Below are 21,305 nucleotides of genomic sequence, written 5' to 3' on the forward strand. Positions count from 1 at the left end.
AACGGAGAGGACGCCAGCCACGTCCTCTCCCTATCAATCTCAATGCACGTGTGAAAATGGCGGCGACGCGCGGCTCCTTATATAGAATCCGAGTCTCGCGATAGAATCCGAGCCTCGCGAGAATCCGACAGCGGGATGATGACGTTCGGGCGCGCTCGGGTTAACCGAGCAAGGCGGGAAGATCCGAGTCTGCCTCGGACCCGTGTAAAAAGCGTGAAGTTCGGGGGGGTTCGGTTTCCGAGAAACCGAACCCGCTCATCACTACACCTCAGTGCAACTTTTAGGCCTAAAAACAATATTGTGAGGTGTGAGGTGTTCAGAATAGACTGGAAATGAGTGGAAATGAATATTATTGAGGTAAATAATACCCTAGGAGCAAAATTACCCCCAAATTCAGTGATTTTAGTGGTTTTTATGGTTTTTTTTTCTTCAAAAATCATCCAGATCCAAAACCAAAACACGAAAGGGTGGTTTTGGCAAACCCAAGCCAAAACCAAAACACGAAAGTGGAATTAGAACCAAAACCAAAACACAAAACATGAAAAGTGCCAGCCGCACATTTCTAATATATATATATATACATACATACATACATACAAGCAGCAGCACAGTACTGGATTGCCATAAGGGACTGTTGCAAAATAGCAAATGTACGGACAGTTACAAAGATGCAAGGTGAAAGGTGCCTTGCCACAGCGGGCAACATGCTGATTGCTGCTGCTTAATTAATCACTGGGGATCTGATGTCAGTAGCAAATTATTATAAATATAGATACATTTTAGCACATTGCTAACCCAACAAGGTAAGGTAGTAGAGGTAAGTACTATTCTCCATAATCCCCATGATTTAGGATTTAACAAGAGAAACAATTACAGCAATAGTCTGATGTATGACTTCTGTTTAAGACTACTTTTTTTTTTTTTTTTTTGCTGCTTGTGTCTGAAATGTGATCATTTGTTAATTTATGTGTAGTTGCTAGCATATGAAGCGCTAATGTTGTACCATGTTAGCCATGAATAAGAGGAGAGTGCGAGATTTTGTGACTACTGTTTAGTGCTTCAATAACCTTTTTTTATACTGTATACTTGATGAAGAGACATATGTAGTTTTTAATCTACTGGTTATCTGTAGTGTTATTTATGAACAAGTTCACCACACACAGGCATTTAGCGGGTTATTCAGGTTTGTTAGCAAACCAAAAAAAGTAATCAATTGGGCAAAACTATGCTGCACTGCAGGGGGGCAGATGTAACATGTGCAGAGAGAGTTAGATTTGGGTGGTTTATATTGTTTCTGTGCAGGGTAAATACTGGCTGCTTAATTTCTACACTACAATTTAGATTTCAGCTTGAATACACCCCACCCAATTCTAAATTTGGTCAAAATACTGACCACGACATCCAATGGTGGAAATCCAGACAGTGCCCCTGTGCCCCCCCCCCCCCAACCCTCCCTGCCCACAGCCTAAACCTACCCCCCGATCGCAGTCTAACTCTAACCCTCCTCAGTGGTGTCTAAACCTAACCCTACCTCCCCCGTAGCCATACCCTAACTCTTCCCTGTGGTGCCTAACCCTAACCCCTCCATCCTGCATACAAAACCTAACATCCACTCCCCGGCAGCTTACAACTCTGGCGGGCCAGCATAAGCTTGTTCAGGATCCTGGCAGTGGGTTTGTGAACCTTGTCATGATGCTGGCGCCGGCATTCCGAGCAGTGTCGGAATTCCAAGGCCACTATTTTGACGACCGGGACGCCAACAGCTGGAATCTGCCCGGATCCCCTATACCCAATTACTGTCCCCTGAACACAAAATGTACATTATAAGAAAATACACTTACAATCTAGTGATGAGCGGGTTCGGTTCCTCGGAATCTGAACCCCCCCGAACTTCACCCATTTTAAACGGTTCCGAGGCAGACTCGGATCCTCCCGCCTTGCTCGGTTAACCCGAGCGCGCCCGAACATCATCATCCCGCTGTCGGATTCTCGCGAGATTCGTATTCTATATAAGGAGCCGCGCGTCGCCGCCATTTTCACTCGTGCATTGGAGATGATAGGTAGAGGACGTGTGCAGCGTTCTCTCAGTTGTGTTCAGTGTGCTGCAAATATCTGTGCTCAGTGTGCTTGCAAATATCTGTGCTCAGTGTGCTGAAAATATCTACGTTCTCTGCCTGAAAAACGCTCCATACCTGTGCTGCATTGTAGTATATAGTAGAAGGACAGTGCAGAATTTTGCTGACCAGTGACCACCAGTGTTATATCAGTACGGTACAGTAGTCCACTGCTCTACCTACCTCTGTGTCGTCAAGTATACTATCCATCTATACCTGTGGTGCATTTAAGTTTTGCGCAGTATATATAGTAGGAGGACAGTGCATAATTTTGCTGAACACCAGTATATAATATATAGCAGTACGGTACAGTAGTCCACTGCTCTACCTACCTCTGTGTCGTCAAGTATACTATCCATCCATACCTGTGGTGCATTTAAGTTTTGCGCAGTATATATAGTAGGAGGACAGTGCATAATTTTGCTGACCACCAGTATATAATATATAGCCGTACGGTACAGTAGTCCACTTCTCTACCTACCTCTGTGTCGTCAAGTATACTATCCATCCATACCTGTGGTGCATTTAAGTTTTGCGCAATATATAAAGTAGGACAGTGCATAATTTTGCTGACCACCAGTATATAATATATAGCAGTACGGTACAGTAGTCCACTTCTCTACCTATCTCTGTGTCATCAAGTATACTATCCATCAATAACTGTGGTGCATTTAAGTTTTGCGCAGTATATATAGTAGGAGGACAGTGCATAATTTTGCTGAACACCAGTATATAATATATAGCAGTACGGTACAGTAGTCCACTGCTTCTACCTACCTCTGTGTCATCAAGTATACTATCCATCCATTCCTGTGGTGCATTTAAGTTTTGTGCAGTATATATAGTAGGAGGACAGTGCATAATTTTGCTGAACACCAGTATATAATATATAGCAGTACGGTACAGTGGTCTACTTCTCTACCTACCTCTGTATCGTCAATTATACTATCCATCCATACCTGTGGTGCATTTAAGTTTTGCGCAATATATATAGTAGGACAGTGCAGAATTTTGCTGACCACAAGTATATAATATATAGCAGTACGGTACAGTAGTCCACTTCTCTACCTACCTCTGTGTCGTCAAGTATACTATCCATCCAAATCTGTGGTGCATTTTAGTTTTGCGCAGTATATATAGTAGGAGGACAGTGCATAATTTTGCTGACCACCAGTATATAATATATAGCAGTACGGTACAGTAGTCCACTTCTCTACCTACCTCTGTGTCGTCAAGTATACTATCCATCCATACCTGTGGTGCATTTTAGTTTTGCGCAGTATATATAGTAGGAGGACAGTGCATAATTTTGCTAACCACCAGTATATAATATATAGCAGTATATATATAGTAGGAGGACAGTGCATAATTTTGCTGACCACCAGTTTATAATATATAGCAGTACGGTACAGTAGTCCACTGCTCTACCTACCTCTGTGTCGTCAAGTATACTATCCATCCATACCTGAGGTGCATTTAAGTTTTGCGCAGTATATATATAGTAGGAGGACAGTGCATAATTTTGCTGACCACCAGTATATAATATATAGCAGTACGGTACAGTAGGCCATTGATATTGATATATTACTGCCATATAATTCCACACATTAAAAAATGGAGAACAAAAATGTGGAAGGTAAAATAGGGAAAGATCAAGATCCACTTCCACCTCGTGCTGAAGCTGCTGCCACTAGTCATGGCCGAGATGATGAAATGCCATCAACGTCGTCTGCCAAGGCCGATGCTCAATGTCATAGTAGAGAGCATGTAAAATCCAAAAAACAAAAGTTCAGTAAAATGACCCAAAAATAAAAATTAAAATCGTCTGCGGAGAAGCGTAAACTTGCCAATATGCCATTTACGACACTGAGTGGCAAGGAACGGCTGAGGCCCTCTCCTATGTTCCTCATGACTAGTGGGTCAGCTTCACATGAGGATGGAAGAACTCATCCTCTCGCTAGAAAAATGAAAAGAGTTAAGCTGACAAAAGCACAGCAAAGAACTGTGCATTCTTCTAAATCACAAATCCCCAAGGAGAGTCCAATTGTGTCGGTTGCGATGCCTGACCTTCCCAACACTGGACCGGAATAGGTGGTGCCTTCCACCATTTGCACGCCCCCTGCAAGTGCTGGAAGGAGCACCCGCAGTCCAGTTCATGATAGTCAAATTGAAGATGTCACTGTTGAAGTACACCAGGATGAGGATATGGGTGTTGCTGGTGCTGAGGAGGAAATTGACAAGGAGGATTCTGATGGTGAGGTGGTTTGTTTAAGTCAGGCACCCAGGGAGACACCTGTTGTCCGTGGGATGAAAATGGCCATTGACGTGCCTGGTCAAATTACAAAAAAAAAATCACCTCTTCGGTGTGGAATTATTTTAACAGAAATGCGGACAACAGGTGTCAAGCCGCGTGTCGCCTTTGTCAAGCTGTAATAAGTAGGGGTAAGGACATTAACCACCTCAGAACATCTTCCCTTATACGTCACCTGGAGCGCATTAATCAGAAGTCATTGACAAGTTCAAAAACTTTGGGTGACAGTGGAAGCAGTCCACTGCCATCTAAATCCCTTCCTCTTGTAACCAAGCTCCTGCAAACAACACCACCAACTCCCTCAGTGTCAATTTCCTCCTTAGACAGGAAAGCCAATAGTCCTGCAGGCCATGTCACTGTCAAGTCTGACGAGTCCTCTGCTGCCTGGGATTCCTCCGATGCATCCTTGAGTGTAACGCCTACTGCTGCTGGCGCTGCTGTTGTTGCTGCTGGGAGTCGATCGTCATCCCAGAGGGGAAGTCGGAAGACCACTTGTACTACTTCCAGTAAGCAATTGACTGTCCAACAGTCCTTTTCGAGGAAGATGAAATATCACAGCAGTCATCCTGCTGCAAAGCGGATAACTCAGGCCTTGGCAGCCTGGGCGGTGTTAAAAGTGTTTCCGGTATCCACCGTTAATTCACAGGAAACTAGAGAATTGCTTGAAGTACTGTGTCCCCGATACCAAATACCATCTATGTTCCTTTTCTCTAGGCAGGCAATACCGAGAATATACACAGACCTCAGAAAAAGAGTCACCAGTGTCCTAAAAAATGCAGTTGTACCCAATGTCCACTTAACCACGGAAATGTGGACAAGTGGAGCAGGGCAGACTAAGGACTATATGACCGTGACAGCCCACTGGGTAGATGTATTGCCTCCCGCAGCAAGAACAGCAGCGGCGGCACCAGTAGCAGCATCTTGCAAACGCCAACTCGTTCCTAGGCAGGCTACGCTTTGTATCACCGCTTTCCATAAGAGGCACACAGCTGACAACCTCTTACGGAAACTGAGGAACATCATCGCAGAATGGCTTACCCCAATTGGACTCTCCTGGGGATTTGTGACATCGGATAACGCCACCAATATTGTGCGTGCATCACATGTGGGCAAATTCCAGCACGTCCCATGTTTTGCACATACATTGAATTTGGTGGTGCAGATTTTTTTTTTAAAAACGACAGGGGCCTGCAAGAGATGCTGTCAGTGGCTCGAAGAATTGCGGGCCACTTTCGGCATTCAGCCACCGCGTGCTGAAGACTGGAGCACCAGCAAACACTCCTGAACCTGCCCTGCCATCATCTGAAGCAAGAGGTGGTAACAAGGTGGAATTCAACCCTCTATATGCTTCAGAGGATGGAGGAGCAGCAAAAGGCCATTCAAGCCTACTGTATACAGCTACCTACGATATAGGCAAAGGAGGGGGAATGCACCTGACTCTAGCGCAGTGGAGAATGATTTCAACGTTGTGCAAAGTTCATTGTCATTCCCCTCATCAGGCTTTTGCAGAAGAAGCTGGAGAGATTGAAGGAGGAGCTAAAACAGAGCGATTCCACTAGGCATGTGGGACTTGTGGATGGAGCCCTTAATTCGCTTATCCAGGATTCACGTGTGGTCAATCTGTTGAAATCAGAGCGCTACATTTTGGCCACCGTGCTCGATCCTAGATTTAAAACCTATGTTGTATCTGTCATTCCGGCAGACACAAGTCTGAAGACCTGCTGGTGAGAAAATTGTCAAGTCAAGCGGAATGTGACCCGTCAACAGCTCCTCCTTCACATTCTCCCGCAACTGGGGCTGCGAGGAAAAGGCTAAGAATTCCGAGCCCACCCGCTGGCGGTAATGCAGGGCAGTCAGGAGCGAGTGCTGACATCTGGTCCAGCCTGAAGGACCTGCCATCGATTACTGACATGTCGTCTACTGTCACTGCATATGATTCTGTCACCATTGAAAGAATAGTGGAGGAATATATGAGTGACCGCATCCAAGTAGGCACGTCAGACAGTCTGTACGTATACTGGCAGGAAAATGAGGCAATTTGGAGGCCTTTGCAGAAACTGGCTTTTTTTTACCTAAGTTGCCCACCCTCCAGTGTGTACTCCGAAAGAGTGTTTAGTGCAGCCGCTCACCTTGTCAGCAATCGGCATACGAGGTTACTTCCACAAAATGTGGAGAAGATGATGTTCATCAAAATGAATTATAATCAATTCCTCCGTGGAGACATTCACCAGCAATTGCCTCCAGAAAGTACACAGGGACCTGAGATGGTGGATTCCAGTGGGGACGTATTAATACTCTGTGAGGAGGGGGATGTACACAGTGAAAGGGGTGAGGAATCGGAGGATGAGGAGGAGGTGGACATTTTGCCTCTGTACAGCCAGTTTGTGCAAGGAGAGATTGATTGCTTCTTTTTTGGTGGGGGCCCAAACCAACCAGTCATTTCAGTCACAGTCGTGTGGCAGACCCTGTTGCTGAAATAATGGGTTTGTTACAGTGTGCATATCCTGTTTATACAACATAAGGGTGTGTGGGAGGGCCCAAGGACAATTCCATCTTGCACCTCTTTTTTCTTTAATTTATCTTTGCATCATGTGCTGTTTGGGGACTATTTTTTGAAGTGCTATCCTGTCTGACACTGCAGTGCCACTCCTAGATGGGCCAGTTGTTTGTGTCAGCCGCTTGGGTCGCTTACCTTAACCATCCAGCGACCTTGGTGCACCTCTTTTTTTCTTTGCATCATGTGCTGTTTGGGGACTATTTTTTGAAGTGCCATCCTGTCTGACACTGCAGTCCCACTTCTAGATGGGCCAGGTGTTTGTGTCGGCCACTTGGGTCGTTTAGCTTAGTCACACAGCTACCTCATTGCACCTCTTTTTTTCTTTGCATCATGTGCTGTTTGGGGACTATTATTTGAAGTGCTATCCTGTCTGACACTGCAGTGCCACTCCTAGATGGGCCAGGTGTTTGTGTCGGCCACTTGGGTCGCTTAGTTTAGTCATCCAGCGACCTCGGTGCAAATTTTAGGACTAAAAATAATATTGTGAGGTGTGAGGAGTTCAGAATAGACTGGAAATGAGTGGAAATTATGGTTATTGAGGTTAATAATACTATGGGTTCAAAATGACCCCCAAATTATATGATTTAAGCTGTTTTTGAGTTTTTTTTGTAAAAAAACACCCGAATCCAAAACACACCCGAATCCGACAAAAAATTTTCAGGAAGGTTTTGCCAAAACGCGTCCGAATCCAAAACACGGCCGCGGAACCGAATCCAAACCCCCCCCCCCCACAAAACCCGAAAAATGTCCGGTGCACATCACTATTACAATCTATATCATACGAACAAACAAACAAAAAAATATAGCTTAAAAGTTTTATAGATCACTTTTATATTCTAAATACAAGAAATGTTACATTAATAGAACTATAATAAAAAAGTAACTTTAGACTTAATAAGCTGCACAAACACAGTTTTATCCCCTGTGAACACCTGACTATGTGTGAAAATGGTAACATAACATACATAGTAACATAGTATCTGAGGTTGAAAAAAGACAATTGGCCATCGACTTCAACCTATTTGTGGTCTCCTATGCATGATGATTTGACTAAAATTTCTGACTGATGCTGCTGTCAGCCGTTGCATTTTATCCCTATTTATAGTAACTATAATGCATCACTATGCACCATACCCCTGAATATCCTTATCCATTAGGAATTTATCTAACCCATTCTTAAAGGTGTTGACAGATTCCGCCATTACAACTCCCTCAGGCAGGGACTTCCAAACACGTATTGTCCTTACCGTGAAAAAGTCTTTACGCCGTATTGTGCGGAATCTCCTCTCCTGTAACCTGAGCGAGTGTCCACGAGTCCTCTGTGTTGATCTAACCAAAAACAGGTCCCGCGCAAGCTCTGTGTATTGTCCCCTTATATATTTGTAGATGTTGATCATATCCCCTCTTAGTCTCCGCTTTTCCAATGTAAACATGCCTAGTCTTTCAAGCCTTTCCTTGTATTCCATCGTCTCCATGCCCTTAATTAGTTTGGTCGTCCTCCTCTGAACCTTTTCTAGCTCCAGGATATCCTTTTTGTAGTACGGTGCCCAGAATTGTACACAGTATTCAAGGTGTGGCCTCACTAGTGATTTATATAACGGGAGTATAATACTCTCGTCCCTAGCATCAATACCCCGTTTTATGCATGCTAATATCTTATTAGCCTTCTTTGCTGCAGTCCTACTTTGGGTACTACTGCTTAGTTTGCTATCTATGAGGACACCTAAGTCCTTTTCCAGTACAGAATCCCCTAATTTTACCCCATTTAGTAGGTAGGTGTAATTTTTGTTCTTGTTACCACAGTGCATTACCTTACACTTGTCTGTGTTGAAGCGCATTCTCCATTTTGCTGCCCATGCTTCTAATTTAACTAAGTCGTTCTGAAGAGACTCGGCATCCTCCTCTGTATTTATAGCCTTACACAATTTGGTATCATCTGCAAAAATTGACACCATGCTATCTAGACCTTCTGTTAGGTCGTTAATGAAAATATTGAACAATAGCGGTCCTAATACTGAGCATTGCGGCACACCACTTAGCACTTCAGTCCAAGTTGAAAAAGATCCATTAACCACAACGCGCTGCTCCCTATTATCTAACCAGTTTTTGACCCAAGTGCATATTGTGCTTCCTAGCCCTGATTCTTGTAGCTTGTAGATAAGTCTCATTTGTGGTACAGTATCGAACGCTTTGGCAAAGTCTAAAAAGATTACATCCACGTCTTTACCCTGATCTAGGTTTGCGCTTACTGTTTCATAAAAGCCAAGTAAGTTGGTTTGACAGGATCTGTCCTTCATAAACCCATGTTGATTCCTTTTAATGACCTTATTGACTTCAAGGAACTTCTGAATACTATCTCTTAGAATACCTTCCAATACTTTCCCCACTATAGATGTAAGACTAACTGGTCTATAATTACCTGGTTCAGCTTTACTTCCCTTTTTGAATATAGGCACTACTTCCGCTATACGCCAGTCTTTGGGAACCATACCTGATATCACTGAATCCTTAAAGATCAAAGATAGCGGTTTTGCCAGTTCAGAGTGAAGCTCCTTTAGAACCCTTGGGTGAATACCATTGGGCCCTGGTGATTTATTTATCTTTAAATGTTTTAATCGGTCACAGACTACTTCCTCGCTTAAATAAGTACCTATCGGTGGGATATTCTCATTATTGAGATTGTGTGTCAGTCCCTCAATTGGGTCCTCTCTAGTGAATACTGTTGAAAAAAACTCATTTAGTGTGTCCGCTATGTCATTATCATTTTTGCTTAAGACTCCCAACTTGTCTTTTAAAGGGCCTATACTCTCCTTCTTTAATCTCTTGCTATTAATGTATTTAAAGAATTTTTTGGGATTCGCTTTGCTTTCCTTTGCTACTAGTTTTTCAGTATCTACTTTAGCCGCTCTTATTTCCTTTTTGCAAATGTTGTTACATTCCTTATAGTGCTGAAATGACTCTGCTTCCCCGTCAGATTTGTATTTTTTAAATGCTCGCCTTTTCTTGCCCATAAGTTCCTTAATCTTTTTGTTAAGCCACATCGGTTTATGATTTTTATTCCTTTTTTTGCTGCTCATAGGAATAAATTTGAGTGTATTTTTAGCTAGCAGGAATTTTAGTACCTCCCATTTCTCCGTAGTATTTTTTCCTAAAAACAAACCTTCCCATTCAATATTCCTGAAAAATACCCTCATCTTTTCAAAATTTGCTTTGCTAAAGTTTAGAGTCCTAGTTGAGCCAGTATAGGGCTGTTTATGGAAACTGATATTGAATGTGACTATATTGTGGTCGCTGTTTCCTATGGGTTCCCCTACTATAATACCTGATACCAAATCCCCATTGTTTGTTAATACCAGGTCTAAGATTGCATTGTACCTAGTTGGTTCCTCAATTAGTTGGACTAAGTAGTTATCATTAAGTGTGTTTAAAAACATATTGCCCCTAGCAGTATCACATGAATCGTTTTTCCAGTTTATCTCTGGATAGTTAAAATCTCCCATCACTACTATGTCTCCTACTCCTGCTGCTCTTTCAATTTGCTTTAGTAACAATTCCTCATCAGATGCGTTGATACCAGGCGGCCTATAGCATACACCCAATACTAACTTTTTTATTCCTTTTTCCCCGCATGCAATTTCTACCCATAATGTCTCGACAGTGTCTACAGTCCCCTCCTGAATATCTTCCTGTATATCAGGTTTTAAAAACGGCTTTACGTAAAGACACACCCCTCCACCATTTTTATTTAGTCTGTCTCTCCTAAACAGTGTATAGCCCTCTAGATTGACTGTCCAATCATGAGATTCATCCCACCAAGTTTCAGTAATGCCTATAATATCATACTGTTTGCTTGCTGCAAGTATTTCTAGTTCACCCTTTTTACCAGTAATGCTTCTGGCGTTTACATACATACAACTAAGATAAGTATTTTCCCTTGCGTGAGGGACATCTTTCACCTTATGTAGCAATGATGACCTGTAATCATCATTGGTTAGTGCTTTGGTAAAATCTCTTTTAGTACCCATGTTAGTAACCTTACCGCTTGCTCTTACCCTCCCCCCAACTTCTCCCCCATTTCGTTTACTACCGCCATCCCCACTATTCTCACTGCATGACCCATAGTTTCTAGCTAAACCCTCCCCCCAGGCTCCTAGTTTAAAATCTCCTCCAACCTTCTAACCATCCTTCCCCCCAGCACCACTGCCCCCTCCTCAGTCAGGTGCAATCCGTCACGACAAAAGAGATGGCGCCTGACTGAGAAGTCCGCCCAGTGTTCCAGGAACACAAACCCCTCTTTCCTGCACCAATCCCTAAGCCACACATTTACCTCCCTAATCTCCCTCTGCCTCCCTGGGCTAGCGCGTGGCACGGGTAATAATTCCGAGAATATTACCTTAGATGTCCTTGCCTTCAGTTTCTTTCCTAAGTCCCTATAGTCTTTCTTAAGGACAAGCAAAAAAGGAAAGAGAGCGCAAATAGACTTGAATTATTCCATATTTATTATATCTAAAATTGCACATACACCAAAATTAGTTTAAACTATACCAATTGGCAACTGGATTTAAAACAACTTAGTACGTTAAAAATATATTTCATAGCATAGGATCCCTAACACTCGAATATCCTTATGGTTCCACTCAAGTAATACCCTACTGATTACCAGATAATTTTCACAGGTGTCCTTTAGTGAAATCAATGTAGAAAGAGTCCAAGAATGGTGAAAGACCCTTATTTATATCCACCAGTCACGTCCTGTGTGATAATACATGTATTTATACCGTAATCATGGTTATTGTTTCTTTTAAGAAAGAATTGAAACAGTTAATGTAGCAAATAAGCTGATGCTTCAGGTAGCTAAAAGTCAGTTTGTAAAGCAGGCTTTATATCATATTGCAGCCTCTCTAGAGCGTCTCCGTCTGCCGCTCTCTACCTTAATCACTTATTGTGTTCAGAGCGGTTAGGCTTACCGCTTCCCGAGAGTTTTGGTCCACGGCGCCGGGATTGCGCGCACCGCCTGGCGTGTCCAAGGTGATTGTAGCTGCGGCGCCTGTGTTCACCTCTCAGTGCACGACTGGACCGCTGGCTCCAGGCACGTGATCGGCAGCCACGGTCCCTGCTTTGCAAAGGGACCAATGCAGGTGGCTCCAGACCCAGGACCGGACTGTCCAATAAAGTGATTGATGCTGAAATCGGTGGCAACCAAATCCGTGAAGAGTGTTTGGATCCTAAAACACCCTTCTTAAGGACATCCCACCTTCCGCTAACTTTGTCATTGGTGCCAACGTGCACCAAGACCGCCGGGTCTTTCCCAGCCCCTCCCAACAATCTATCTACCCGGTCCGCGATGTGCCGTACCCGAGCACCCGGTATGATAAAGAAAACTGATCTCATCGTCACTTTACAAATAAAAAAAATTAAAGTTACATATTTTAAAAGTTTATAGAATGTTTTTGAGATGTTATTGAAAAACTTTATTCTAAAGAAAGATACAAACATCAAATACTGTATCTTACTGTTCATACAGAACTTTATAAATGAAGTCTATGGCCAAGCATACTGTACAGTATTTTTCTCAATCACTCAAAATTCCGATCCTAATCTTTTTTGCTTTGTGACAATTATTAAATTCTAAATACATTTCAATAATAGCTTTATTGTTTAATATTTATTTTTATTTTATTTATTTTATTTCATACCAAAATATTATTGTATTTAGGACCTAATTCAGACCCTATCGCAGCAGCAAAATTGTTCTCTAATGGGCAAAACCATGTGCACTGCAGGTGGGGCAGATGTAACATGTGCAGAGAGAGTTAGATTTGGGAGTGGTGTGTTCAAACTGAAATCAAACTAAATTGCAGTGTAAAAATAAAGCAGCCAATATTTACCCTGCACAGAAACAAAATAATCCACCCAAATCTAAATTTATCTGCATCTTATATCTTATATCTGCCCTCTGCAGTGCACATGGTTTTGCCCATTAGACAACAATTTTGCTGCTGCGATCAGGTCTGAATTAGGCTCTAAATTGTATAATTGTATTTAATTATGCATAACACTTTACTGAATTGATTAGCATTTTTTAAAGTTTAAAACCTAATTTACTTAGTTAATTTATTAAAAGTTGCTATTTTTGTTAAAAGTTATATAACATTATTGTAAATACCCAGACTGTCATTCCAAGTTTTTAGGCATTAGTTTATAATCAATAGTTTAGATTAAATATGTAAGAAAACAACTATATTCTAGATCATTATTGGTATGGTATCGGGATCCCGGCACTTTTCATGCCAGCGGACAGAATACCAACACCTGGTAGGTGTCCCCATAACCCCCTTCCCCCCAACTCCAACCTTTCCTTCCCACAACCTGGCCCTAAATCGCTCCCCCTGCAACCTAAACCTAACCTTTTCCCCAGCCTGACCCTAATCCACCCCAGCATTCTTACAACCAGGATTCCGGCAGTTGTGATTCTGGTGCCGGCATTGTGATCCATGTCAGGATCCCAGTGTTAGTCTTCTGACCAGTGTCGGCATTGATATTCCGACTACCGGCATCCCAAATGCCGGTATGCTTGCTGCATTCCATCATTACTATTGTTGTTGTTGTTATTTTTACATTATTATTATTATTATTATTGTTAGTAGTAGTAGTAGTAGTAGTAGTAGTAGTAGTAGTAGCAGTAGCAGTATTAGTAGTAGTAGCAGTAGTAGCAGTAGCAGTAGTTTTAGTAGTTGTAACAGTAGTACTTTTAAAATGTTATTATTGTTTGCAGCAGAATTTATAGTTATAGATGTTAGGTATTATTACAGGTAAATGATAATTCATAAACACATTATGCAGAACCTTCAAGAACAAAAACGTATGCAATTGCTGATAGTCCATAGTAATGTCATATGCAGAAAAATGATCACCAAGCAATGTACACCCTTCTATAAAAAGCCTTAATTGGGTCTCATTTTTGTAATTTAAAACAGCCAAAGATATAACCAATATACAAAAATATTTTTTCTTGTAGGTTCTCACTCAGAAAACTTCATGGAAATCAGACTTCTCAGAGCCATTGAATGCATACCTTTGGTGGTAATTGGACTTCCAGGCAATGTCTATATTATGCTCAAATTTATCTTCATTAGGATCATGGAGAAGAAAATGCTTCCAACCAATATAATACTAATGACTTTAGGCTTAAATAATCTTCTTGTTCTCCTGGCTCGATTGACTCCCCAGTACATGTCCGCAATGGGATTAGAAAGTTCACTAGATGATGCCAAATGCAAGTTCATTGTCTACACATACAGAGTTAGCAGAGCCATGTCTATTTCTATTACCAGTTTACTTAGCTGTCATCAGTGCATCCTTATTGCTCCTACCACAAAGATCTGGATTTATCTGAAGCCAAAGATGTCTCAAAATGTGGTGCCAATCATTATTGTTATTTTGTTCATTAATTTATTGCTGTACCCCTCTGGTGTTATTTATGCCCATTCTGCCAATGAAAACGTAACAAATTCACCATACACATTACACCTAGGAAGCTGTAAAACAGACTTTCTGACTTATGTCTCTTACCTCATGAACGGAACACTTCCTGTTATCAAAGACTTCATTTTAGTGGCACTGATGACTTTGGCAAGTAGCTATATAGTCAATGTATTGTTCCATCACCAGCAAACCATTAAGAGCATTCGGAGCTCAGACAATTCACATATGAAATCAGTTGAGTATAAGGCATCTAGAGCTGTTATATTATTGGTTGTCCTTTATGTAGTACTTTTTGGACTAGATAACTGCATGTGGTTTTACTCTTTGTTCAATATAAGCCCGAATCTGAATGATGCCCGAATTATACTCGCCTGCTCTTACTCTGCCATAAGTCCAGTGATCATAATTGCTACTAACACCCAATTACAGATGGCTGCAAAGTGTTTCAAAATACCAAAATAGCAAAGTAATAGTAATCACAAACACTCAGGGAATCAAACCCATATAAACTGCATTAGCAACGACTGCTGTGAGAAAAAAAAAATGAGTTAACTGAAGAATATCACTATTGTCAATTTGACATTGTATTTTGCATGTGTAACATTAGATTAAATAAAATAACGTCAAACTACATGCTGTGAATGTATTTATTTTTATGATTTGAATATATCAAGCCACAAAAGTGTCAAATTACTATTTGTATTCTCTAATAAAGTTGTCAGTAAACTAAGTTCTGCACAATTGTTAAGTTGGAACATTTTAAATTTCCACGTTTAGTCCAGGCAAATATTTATAGGAAATCACCAGATGGGACCGTTTGCAAATATTGTGCAATTAAATTTACATTAAGACTTACTAGGACCGTCTTAAGTAAATACAGTTCTATTCCTTGACCATAATAAACAAAAATGTTACTTCTCTTACGCCTAACCTATCACCATTACTCTTGGCTTAAAGTCCTGCAACATAATCTAATAATGTGTACCATGTAACGCGTCATTCACTTTAGGGAACATTTTTATTGTTTAAAACATTACGTTACAAATTCTGGTTACATGCAACAAAACTAGAAGATTTTATCATTGCTAGGCCTGAAGAGTAAGAGACACTTATTCTATAACTATCTTACCCCACCACAATGTTGAGCTACTGTATATTAACAAACATATGGTTATACTATTTTAAAGTAGCATTAAAAAATTCAATCTCCTCAGTGATCATTGGGGCAATTTACTGATAACTGCATCATAAAATGACCAGCAACAAGTTACACTTGCAGAGTTACATAAACTCCGCCATTACAGTCCAGGTTTTAAGCATATAGTATCCAAGCTTCAATGCAGGCGACTTATTTAGTACCTCATTCAATTTGATATCCTTAAAACCTGGACTGTAATGGCAGAGTTGAGATACTCTGAGATAAAGTTTAGGCTCACCAGTATTTTGAAGTGAGCAACTGTTGTTGCGAAAGGAAATATGACCCCTTAATAGTGATGTGCACCGGAAATTTTTCGGGTTTTGTGACTTGGTTTTGGGTTCGGTTCCGCGGCCGTGTTTTGGATTCGGGCGCGTTTTGGCAAAACCTCACCGAAAAATTTTTGTCGGATTCGGGTGTGTTTTGGATTCGGGTGTTTTTTTCAAAAAACCCTCAAAAACAGCTTAAATCATAGAATTTGGGGGTCATTTTGATCCCAAAGTATTATTAACCTCAATAACCATAAGTTCCACTCATTTTCAGTCTATTCTGAACACCTCACATCTCACAATATTATTTTTAGTCCTAAAATTTGCACCGAGGTCGCTGGATGGCTAAGCTAAGCGACCCAAGTGGCCGACACAAACACCTGGCCCATCTAGGAGTGGCACTACAGTGTCAGACAGGATGGCCCTACAAAAAAATTGTCCCCAAACAGCACATGATGCAAAGAAAAAAAGAGGCGCAATGAGGTAGCTGTGTGACTAAGCTAAGCGACCCAAGTGGCCGACACAAACACCTGGCCCATCTAGGAGTGGCACTGCAGTGTCAGACAGGATGGCACTTCAAAAAAAATCCTCCCCAAACAGCACATGATGCAAAGAAAAAAAGAGGCGCACCAAGGTCGCTGTGTGACTAAGCTAAGCGACACAAGTGGCCGACACAAACACCTGGCCCATCTAGGAGTGTCACTGCAGTGTCACGCAGGATGGCACTTCAAAAAAATAATCCCCAAACAGCACATGATGCAAAGAAAAAAAGAGGCGCACCAAGGTCGCTGTGTGACTAAGCTAAGCGACACAAGTGGCCGACACAAACACCTGGCCCATCTAGGAGTGGCACTGCAGTGTCACGCAGGATGGCCCTTCAAAAAAATACTCCCCAAACAGCACATGATGCAAAGAAAAAAAGAGGCGCAATGAGGTAGCTGTGTGACTAAGATAAGCGACCCAAGTGGCCGACACAAACATCGGGCCCATCTAGGAGTGGCACTGCAGTGTCACGCAGGATGGCCCTTCAAAAAAATACTCCCCAAACAGCACATGATGCAAAGAAAAATGAAAGAAAAAAGAGGTGCAAGATGGAATTGTCCTTGGGCCCTCCCACCCACCCTTATGTTGTATAAACAGGACATGCACACTTTAACGAACCCATCATTTCAGTGACAGGGTCTGCCACACAACTGTGACTGAAATGACGGGTTGGTTTGGGCCCCCACCAAAAAAGAAGCAATCAATCTCTCCTTGCACAAACTGGCTCTACAGAGGCAAGATGTCCACCTCCTCCTCATCCTCTGATTCATCACCCCTTTCACTGTGTACATCCCCCTCCTCACAGATTATTAATTCTTCCCCACTGGAATCCACCATCTCAGGTCCCCGTGTACTTTCTGGAGGCAATTGCTGCTGGTGAATGTCTCCACGGAGGAATTGATTATAATTCATTTTAATGAACATCATCTTCTCCACATTTTCTGGAAGTAACCTCGTATGCCGATTGCTGACAAGGTGAGCTGCTGCACTAAACACTCTTTCGGAGTACACACTGGAGGGAGGGCAACTTAGGTAGAATAAAGCCAGTTTCTGCAAGGGCCTCCAAATTGCCTCTTTTTCCTGCCAGTATACGTACGGACTGTCTGACGTGCCTACTTGGATGCGGTCACTCATATAATCCTCCACCATTCTTTCAATGGTGAGAGAATCATATGCAGTGACAGTAGACGACATGTCAGTAATCGTTGCCAGGTCCTTCAGTCCGTACCAGATGTCAGCATTCGCTCCAGACTGCCCTGCATCACCGCCAGCGGGTGGGCTCGGAATTCTTAGCCTTTTCCTCGCACCCCTAGTTGCGGGAGAATGTGATGGAGGAGCTGTTGACGGGTCATGTTCCGCTTGACTTGACAATTTTCTCACCAGCAGGTCTTTGAACCCCTGCAGACTTGTGTCTGCCGGAAAGAGAGATACAACGTAGGTTTTAAATCTAGGATCGAGCACGGTGGCCAAAATGTAGTGCTCTGATTTCAACAGATTGACCACCCGTGAATCCTGGTTAAGCGAATTAAGGGCTCCATCCACAAGTCCCACATGCCTAGCGGAATCGCTCTGTTTTAGCTCCTCCTTCAATGTCTCCAGCTTCTTCTGCAAAAGCCTGATGAGGGGAATGACCTGACTCAGGCTGGCAGTGTCTGAACTGACTTCACGTGTGGCAAGTTCAAAGGGTTGCAGAACCTTGCACAACGTTGAAATCATTCTCCACTGCGCTTGAGACAGGTGCATTCCACCTCCTTTGCCTATATCGTGGCCAGATGTATAGGCTTGAATGGCCTTTTGCTGCTCCTCCATCCTCTGAAGCATATAGAGGGTTGAATTCCACCTCGTTACCACCTCTTGCTTCAGATGATGGCAGGGCAGGTTCAGGTATTTTTGGTGGTGCTCCAGTCTTCTGTACGCGGTGCCTGAACGCCGAAAGTGGCCCGCAATTCTTCGGGCCACCGACAGCATCTCTTGCATGCCCCTGTCGTTTTTTAAATAATTCTGCACAACCAAATTCAAGGTATGTGCAAAACATGGGACGTGCTGGAATTTGCCCAGATGTAATGCACGCACAATATTGCTGGCGTTGTCCAAAGTAACAAATCCCCAGAAGAGTCCAATTGGGGTAAGCCATTCTGCGATGATCTTCCTTTAGTTGCCGTAAGAGGTTTTCAGCTGTGTGCGTATTCTGGAAAGCGGTGATACAAAGCGTAGCCTGCCTAGGAACGAGTTGGCGTTTGCGAGATGCTGCTACTGGTGCCGCCGCTGCTGTTCTTGCAGCGGGAGGCAATACATCTACCCAGTGGGCTGTCACAGTCATATAGTCCTGAGTCTGCCCTGCTCCACTTGTCCACATGTCCGTGGTTAAGTGGACATTGGGTACAACTGCATTTTTTAGGACACTGGTGAGTCTTTTTCTGAGGTCTGTGTACATTTTTGGTATCGCCTGCCTAGAGAAATGGAACCTAGATGGTATTTGGTACCGGGGACACAGTACCTCAATCAAGTCTATAGTTGGCTCTGAATTAACGATGGATACCGGAACCACGTTTCTCACCGCCCAGGCTGCCAAGGCCTCAGTTATCCGCTTTGCAGCAGGATGACTGCTGTGATATTTCATCTTCCTCGCAAAGGACTGTTGTACAGTCAATTGCTTACTGGAAGTAGTACAAGTGGTCTTCCGACTTCCCCTCTGGGATGACGATCGACTCCCAGCAGCAACAACAGCAGCGCCAGCAGCAGTAGGCGTTACACTCAAGGATGCATCGGAGGAATCCCAGGCAGGAGAGGACTCGTCAGACTTGCCAGTGACATGGCCTGCAGGACTATTGGCTTTCCTGGGTAAGGAGGAAATTGACACTGAGGGAGTTGGTGGTGTGGTTTGCAGGAGCTTTGTTACAAGAGGAAGGGATTTACTGGTCAGTGGACTGCTTCCGCTGTCGCCCAAAGTTTTTGAACTTGTCACTGACTTATGATGAATGCGCTGCAGGTGACGTATAAGGGAGGATGTTCCGAGGTGGTTAACGTCCTTACCCCTACTTATTACAGCTTGACAAAGGCAACACATGGCTTGACACCTGTTGTCCGCATTTGTGTTGAAATAATTTCACACTGAAGAACTGATTTTTTTTTGTATTTTGACCAGGCATGTCAAAGGCCATATTCCTCCCACGGACAACAGGTGTCTCCCCGGGTGCCTGACTTAAACAAACCACCTCACCATCAGAATCCTCCTTGTCAATTTCCTCCCCAGCGCCAGCAACACCCATATCCTCATCCTGGTGTACTTCAACACTGACATCTTCAATTTGACTATCAGGAACTGGACTGCGGGTGCTCCTTCCAGCACTTGCAGGGGGCGTGCAAATGGTGGAAGGCGCAAGCTCTTCCCGTCCAGTGTTGGGAAGGTCAGGCATCGCAACCGACACAATTGGACTCTCCTTGGGGATTTGTGATTTCGAAGAATGTACAGTTCTTTGCTGTGCTTTTGCCAGCTTAAGTCTTTTCTTTTTTCTAGCGAGAGGATGAGTGCTTCCATCCTCATGTGAAGCTGAACCACTAGCCATGAACATAGGCCAGGGCCTCAGCCGTTCCTTGCCACTCCGTGTCGTAAATGGCATATTGGCAAGTTTACGCTTCTCCTCAGACGCTTTTAATTTTGATTTTTGGGTCATTTTACTGATCTTTTGTGTTTTGGATTTTACATGCTCTGTACTATGACATTGGGCATCTGCCTTGGCAGATGAAGTTGATGGCATTTCATCGTCTCGGCCATGACTAGTGGCAGCAGCTTCAGCACGACGTGGAAGTGGATCTTGATCTTTCCCTATTTTTTTTTACCTCCATATTTTTGTTCTCCATATTTTAATGCGCACAACTAAAAGGCACCACAGGTATACAATGTAGATGGATGGATAGTATACTTATGGACGACGAGTGATGACAAAGAGGTAGGTACAGCAGTGGCCTACCGTACTGCTATATACAGTATAATGGACCTGGTGGACACTGTCAGCAGACTGCTAAACTAGTACTACTAGTATAAAGAAAAAAAGGCACCACAGGTATACAATGTAGATGGATGGATAGTATACTTATGGATGACGAGTGACGACACAGAGGTAGGTACAGCAGTGGCCTACTGTACTGCTATATACAGTATAATAAATGGACCTGGTGGACACTGTCAGCAAACTGCTAAACTAGTATAAAGAAAAAAAGGCACCACAGGTATACAATGTAGATGGATGGATAGTATACTTATGGACGACGAGTGACGACACAGAGGTAGGTACAGCAGTGGCCTACCGTACTGCTATATACAGTATAATAAATGGACCTGGTGGACACTGTCAGCAAACTGCTAAACTAGTATAAAGAAAAAAAGCCACCACAGGTATACAATGTAGATGGATGGATAGTATACTTATTATTATTAATGGATGACGAGTGACGGACGACACAGAGGTAGGTACAGCAGTGGCCTACCGTACTGCTATATACAGTATAATGGACCTGGTGGACACTGTCAGCAGACTGCTAAACTAGTACTACTAGTATAAAAAAAAAGCCACCACAGGTATACAATGTAGATGGATGGATAGTATACTTATGAACGACGAGTGACGACACAGAGGTAGGTACAGCAGTGGCCTACCGTACTGCTATATACAGTATAATGGACCTGGTGGACACTGTCAGCAGACTGCTAAACTAGTACTACTAGTATAAAGAAAAAAAGCCACCACAGGTATACAATGTAGATGGATGGATAGTATACTTATTATTATTAATGGATGACGAGTGACTGACGACACAGAGGTAGGTACAG

The 21,305-nt window shown here is 42.8% G+C and overlaps 1 protein-coding gene across 1 annotated transcript; it reads left to right on the top strand.

Annotated features, from left to right (window-relative positions):
• The first annotated feature begins 14,020 nt into the window (after positions 1-14,020).
• Positions 14,021-14,929, top strand: LOC135010100 (olfactory receptor class A-like protein 1). Its single transcript, XM_063952325.1, has one exon. It carries the CDS (start codon positions 14,021-14,023, stop codon positions 14,927-14,929), a length of 909 nt encoding a protein of 302 aa, XP_063808395.1.
• The last annotated feature ends 6,376 nt before the right edge of the window (positions 14,930-21,305 follow it).

The sequence above is a fragment of the Pseudophryne corroboree genome, chromosome 2, assembly GCF_028390025.1.
Source record: "Pseudophryne corroboree isolate aPseCor3 chromosome 2, aPseCor3.hap2, whole genome shotgun sequence".
In the NCBI taxonomy this organism is placed as follows: Eukaryota; Metazoa; Chordata; class Amphibia; order Anura; family Myobatrachidae; genus Pseudophryne; species Pseudophryne corroboree.

Excerpts from the sequence above, each read along its gene's own strand:
- LOC135010100 (XM_063952325.1), top strand. The coding sequence starts at position 14,021 with ATGGAAATCAGACTTCTCAGAGCCATTGAATGCATACCTTTGGTGGTA.